General features: G+C 39.8%; 1 protein-coding gene across 1 annotated transcript in view; it reads left to right on the top strand.

The window, feature by feature from the left end:
- Positions 1 to 639: 639 nt before the first annotated feature.
- The window catches only part of LOC103781622 (protein transport protein Sec16A-like), a gene marked incomplete at its 5' end in the record, with an annotated part of 11,621 nt that continues 6,383 nt past the window's right edge, over positions 640 to 5,877 (top strand). The window contains 13 exons of the mRNA XM_008949345.1: positions 640 to 701; positions 934 to 1,072; positions 1,329 to 1,571; positions 1,888 to 1,985; positions 2,711 to 2,792; positions 2,974 to 3,091; positions 3,329 to 3,440; positions 3,708 to 3,813; positions 4,084 to 4,224; positions 4,330 to 4,443; positions 5,068 to 5,272; positions 5,464 to 5,712; positions 5,825 to 5,877. The exon at positions 5,825 to 5,877 is cut by the window's right edge and continues 22 nt beyond it. Coding sequence (XP_008947593.1) covers positions 640 to 701; positions 934 to 1,072; positions 1,329 to 1,571; positions 1,888 to 1,985; positions 2,711 to 2,792; positions 2,974 to 3,091; positions 3,329 to 3,440; positions 3,708 to 3,813; positions 4,084 to 4,224; positions 4,330 to 4,443; positions 5,068 to 5,272; positions 5,464 to 5,712; positions 5,825 to 5,877 — 1,722 coding nt within the window. The remainder of the gene's footprint in view (positions 702 to 933; positions 1,073 to 1,328; positions 1,572 to 1,887; positions 1,986 to 2,710; positions 2,793 to 2,973; positions 3,092 to 3,328; positions 3,441 to 3,707; positions 3,814 to 4,083; positions 4,225 to 4,329; positions 4,444 to 5,067; positions 5,273 to 5,463; positions 5,713 to 5,824) is intronic.

Raw genomic sequence — 5,877 nt, forward strand, 5'->3', positions numbered from 1 at the left:
TGTATTTTCATTCTTCTTGTGCTGCCACAAAGAAATGCAATATTCAGGTCCTGTGAAATACATGGAAAGAGAGGTTTACATGATGGGGTAGAATTCATTGGTAGAATATCATCATAAGGAGACAGAATTATCCACAAGTACTAGAAAAGCATTGAGAAAATTACTGCATTTGGCAGTGTTAGTTTTACAGTTGGGCTCAATGATCTTAAAGGTCTTTTCCAACATAAATGATTCTATTCTAAGATTAAGATGTGAGGAAGATTTTTATAGATGGGGTACAATTCATTGGTAGAATATCATAAGGGAACAGAATTATCCACAAGTACTAGAAGAGCATTGAGAAAATTACTGCATTTGGCAGTGTTAGTTTTACAGTTGGGCTCAATGATCTTAAAGGTCTTTTCCAACATAAATGATTCTATTCTAAGATTAAGATGTGAGGAAGATTTTTATATTTTGCTATAAAATAACTTCCATGTAAAGTAGATTTCATCATCTATTAATTTATTGTGCAGGTTGCTAGTCACCATATGCATTTTGTTTAAGAGCAGTAGGTGTGGATTACGCTCAGGTCTGAGGGGGGTTATTGTTAAAAAGCAAAAATTATAGTTATAATATTTTTTCTGGTTTCTATTTTAGACTATGTTACAGCATTCTCCAGAGCAAGAAGAGATGAGAGCATTTCCTGGTCCTCTTGCTAAGTATGTTCTTACAGATTTCTGAAATAACTTTCATACATTCAGGAGCTGTTTCCTCATTGAACTTTTAATTGCCTGCAGATTACAGGATTTAAACTGACTTAAAATATTTGTGGCTTTTCACCTCCTTAAATAATACACGAGCTTTAAATTTGTTCTTCATACTAATCACAATAATGATCTGAATGTTTACAGTTTACTTATTAAAATTTTCTTTTCCTTTTTTTTTTTCCAGGGATGACACCCATAAAGTGGATGTCATTAATTTTGCACAAAATAAAGCTACACAGTGCTTTAAGAATGAAAATTTAATTGACAAAGAATCTGCAAGCCTGCTTTGGGACTTTATTGTACTGTTGTGCAGGCAGAATGGGGTATGTCTCACTGCTTGAATTTTTATCTTAAAATATTTCCTACACAAAATGGTATTTATGTAAAAGACAATAATACACATATACTGATTTATCTTGGAATAGTTCACAGAGTGATGGAACAGGTAGCCTGGTTGCTTGTCCTCAGGAGCTCAGAGGTGCTGATATTCACATGTCGTTGTTGAAGTGACAAATAAAATTAAGGCAATGTTGAAATTATGGATTTTTTTTAATGTTTGTTTTCTCTCTACATGTATAGACTGTTGTGGGAACAGACCTGGCTGAACTTTTGCTCCGAGATCACAAAACAGTGTGGCTTCCTGGGAAGTCCCCTAATGAGGCAAATTTGATTGATTTCACTAATGAGGCTCTGGAACAAGTGGAAGAGGAGTCTGGTGAAGCCCAGCTCTCATTTCTCACTGATAGTATTATAAACACAATTGACAGTCTTGAGAAGGAGACTGAGAGGTTCAGAGAGCTGCTGCTTTATGGCCGCAAGAAGGTCAGTGCTCACACTGTTGTTCTAAGTACTGCCTGCATCTCATTTTGTTTACTTTCCACAAATCTTAAAGCTCTAGGCATGAGTTAAAATCATTTGTCCAACATGCTGTGCATATAATATTTCATGGCACTGCACTACACTGATCTGGAAAGATGTTATGCCCTACAGTTTATAATATAACCCAAAATTAATCTTCATGTGCTAGCATTTGATCTAAACGTTTTTTTCATTCAATCACAGAGCGCTCCTGTAAAACAACCATTGTTTATTTGAGCAGTGTGTTTATTCCCAGGAAACTAATTTGTGTATTAATTAGGATGCTCTGGAGTCTGCCATGAAGCATGGTTTGTGGGGTCACGCTCTGCTACTTGCCAGCAAAATGGACAGCAGGACACATGCAAGAGTTATGACCAGGTACTGTTCTGTTCTGCTTGGTGACCACTACAGTATAACAACCTGTTCTGCTAATGAGGTAGAGATGTGGTGCTCAGAAATCTTAACATCAGAATCATGAGCTATCCATAGTAGCTTGTGCAGGAGTTACACTGTAATTTTACCTTTATATTCAGTTGTCATCTGTTACTTTGTGTTCTGGGGCCTTTTGGGCATAAACTTAAACCTGAGAATTTAAGTTATGCCACTTGTCCATTTAAGGGGTATATGAACAGTGTCATTTGTGGGCTTGCTTGACAGGTGCTATGAGCCAGACTTTGAGAAGAAACTGTGCAAAACCCCAACTGTTAGCTTTGTTAAAGCCAAGTAACTCTCTTGGACCCTTCATTTTCCTCTCCTGAAGGAAACAGATGTGTTCAGGCATTGCTTTGTAGACAGAAAAGCTTTCTCTTGGCTTCCTGAGCTTGTGAAGTCATAAACTAAGTCTAGTCAGCTGGTGTGGGGAGAATCCTGAGTCTTTTCCTGGCTTGGACTGACCTATGTCAGACAGAGTGGCAGATGCAGTTAATTAGTGATGTTTTGCTTTTGTACCTTACCCCCTGGGCATTTGCTTATTCAGTGTAGTATTTTCAAGCAGCACTTCCTTCTCTTAATCTAAGCTGGAGTAAATGCAGATGAGTGTTAAAGTACATTTTAACAGCTTACCCCATGTTTCTGTTTTGTTTTTCTGTCTAATGTCTCTGTAGATTTGCCAACAGTCTCCCAATTAATGATCCTCTGCAGACTGTTTACCAGCTCATGTCTGGAAGGATGCCAGCTGCATCCACGGTAAGGTTCAAGAGTGAGCTGCCCTTGAGACACGAGGTACTGCAGTGAGGAGTGGAGGTCACAACAGTAATCTTTCCATGTGCTTTTCCTAGAATTGTCAGATGTTTTGGTCCTTTTTAGGTTGAAACACCCACGCAGAGCTCCAGTCACTGATTTGACTAAGTAATTCTTCTCATTTTAGTGCTGTGGAGATGAGAAATGGGGAGACTGGAGGCCTCATCTAGCAATGGTGTTATCCAACTTGACCAATAATGTGGACTTGGAATCCAGGACCATTGCTACCATGGGAGACACTCTTGGTAACTCTTGGGGAGCAAACAGGGTGATGATTGAAGGAATAGCTTTTATGAAAGCTTTAATTAGCTTATTTTTTGGAAAACAAGCAATTGCTGTTTAAAATCTAAAGTGGAACAGTTTTATATGGGTGTGTCTCTATTGTGAAGGTATTTGCATGCAAAGCCAAAGCAATATGGGACATGGAATTAGTGTGCCACTGAGAGGAAATATCCTGAGTTCTGTCACTCATTTCTCTACAGCTTCTAAAGGCCTGCTGGATGCTGCTCATTTTTGTTACCTTATGGCCCAAGTTGGTTTTGGAGTTTACACAAGGAAGACGACAAAGCTTGTCCTGATTGGATCAAATCACAGGTTTGGCTTTCCTCTATTTTATTTTAGACATGACTTTAGATCAAAAATGAAAACTTAATGGCTTGAGACACTGAGTTGCACTGCTCCACTTTCCAGTAGCTGCAGCTGGTTTGGAGATAATATGCTGCTTTATCCTTGTTTGAGGAGTAAAAGTCATTGATTATGTGTGTCTAATAGCTATGTTTCTGACTTTATTTCTGATTTTTTATTGTCAACATATATAATCTCAGTATTAAATAATAATTGTCCTGTCCTGTTCCAAAACAGCTTGCCATTTTTAAAGTTTGCCACCAATGAAGCCATTCAGAGAACAGAAGCCTATGAGTATGCACAGTCACTAGGAACTCAGCCTGGCTGCTTGCCCAATTTCCAGGTGAAGAGCTGTTTCTTTTTTTTGTGTGTGTTTTTAAAATTTTTTTGCAGTAGCTGTAGACAAATAGGGCAACTTCCATTGGATGCATTGAGTAGTAGAGGAGAATAGAATGCTTTTTGCCTCATAGCTTTTTTTTTTCCCTGCCTAGTGTATATGTGATAATGGGGTATGTGGTCTGAAATGCAGTCTGAAATGACAGACTGTCTTTCACTTGATACTTGTAAGACTGTTCTGCTCACTTGGTTTATTTTACCTGCTTGCATTCCACAGGTTTTCAAGTTCATCTACGCTTGCAGGCTGGCTGAAATGGGACTTGCTGCTCAGGCTTTCCATTACTGTGAAGTGATTTCCAGAACGGTCCTTAAAGACCCACATTACTATTCCCCTGTACTTATTGGCCAGCTAATCCAGGTAACATCAGGGAGAATGAAGTATTTGTGGCTTTGTGTTGTAGGTGGCAAGCTGTGGCTAAAGTTGGCTGGTTAATTTAAACTTTACAATGATTCCTTTCTCTAGATGTCATCACAGCTCCGCCTGTTTGACCCCCAGATAAAAGAAAAGCCAGAACAGGAATCTCTTATTGAACCATCATGGTTAGTAAGGCTTCGACACGTGGATGGACAGATCAAGGTACAGAATGTACTTCCCAGCATGGAGCATTCTCTCCTAAGGATTAGTGTAAATCCAATTTCTGTAATGGTTTTGTTTAGACTGCTAATTACAGAAACGTATGAAGTGACCTGATATGTTCGTGTCATAAAGTGCAAGTGTTGTGGTTTAAACACATGTGGATTTACCACATTTTAGTGCCCCAAGATTCAATACTGAGTAGAAGGGTGTGTGTTATGTGAGACAGGCTTCTCGTGGTGCTGTAATGCAAGGAGACTTGCAAGGCTCATTAGGTTGCCATAGTTCCTGCTGTAAGCAAAGGATCTGCTTGCCAGAGGGAAAAAGCTGTGTGTGAATTAGTGTAGCTAGATTGTAACAGAGTGGCAATAACAAGAATTTATTTAAAGAGATCTGTTAGAAATTTGAACCTTGAGCAAATTAACTAAGCTTCCATTGAAAAACCAAAACAAAAAACTTTAAAGGTTTTGGTTTAACTTGGCCTGCAAATGGCTGACAACTCTTTTTTTGACTAAATGCTAGAAAAAAAATACCTGTGTGCTCTTTTAAGATTTCCTTTGCTATATGTTCCCTTGGTTGTGAACTTAATGTCTGGTACAGTTAATAAGATCTTGCTTTTTTGTGCAGGAGGGTGCAATAGCTTATAACACAGACAGATCCACCCCACCACCATATGCATGTAGTACACCAAGCTCTGAATTAGACCATGCTAGTCAAAGTGATGGAGCAGGAGTTGGCCGTGACATGGGTCCAGGTGCTGAGAATGCATTGTTAGCATCCCTATTACCCAATATGGCTCAACAGATGCAAAGTGTGCAGCTGATGCCTTCAGGTTAGTGTTTCATATCCTTCTTCATGACAGCAAGAAAATAAACATTTCAGGTTTCTGGTATAAGAAACCACTTAGGAGGGTGGTAGAAGCAGTGAGATTTCATTTCTGTGTTGTATCATTTTGCTCACAGGGTGAAAGGTTCACACGCTGGAATTTTAGTTGTACCTCTCAACTCTTTTTTTGTGCTGCAGTACCTCAGCCTGTCCTTGATGGGTCAGCTGCCATGATGCCTCCTGCTGACCAGGAAGCTGCCCGAAGTGTCCCTTTCTATTCGGTGGCTCCTCAGCCTCTTGGTCCAGGACCTGGCTTTGCACCTCCAGGCTTTTCCAATCCATATGGAGCTGAACCATCCCCGCTGTACTTGGGGTCAGCACTCCCACCAGGAGGGCCACCACAAGAAATGGACCCACGGCCAGAAGAGCAGACCAACCTGGAAACAGGTCTGGGATCTTAATGAACAGCTTTCCTACCTTCTAAGAGGAATGAAGGATTTGGGGGAGTAACACCAAATAATGTCTCCTTGCACTAACATAATCTAATTTGTTTTCCAAGGAATGCAGAGAATTGCCCCGGAGTCTCCACCCCAAAACTCTTTCACTGAGCAG

This window comes from Merops nubicus, unplaced genomic scaffold (assembly GCF_000691845.1).
Source record: "Merops nubicus isolate BGI_N331 unplaced genomic scaffold, ASM69184v1 scaffold1871, whole genome shotgun sequence".
Taxonomy (NCBI): domain Eukaryota; kingdom Metazoa; phylum Chordata; class Aves; order Coraciiformes; family Meropidae; genus Merops; species Merops nubicus.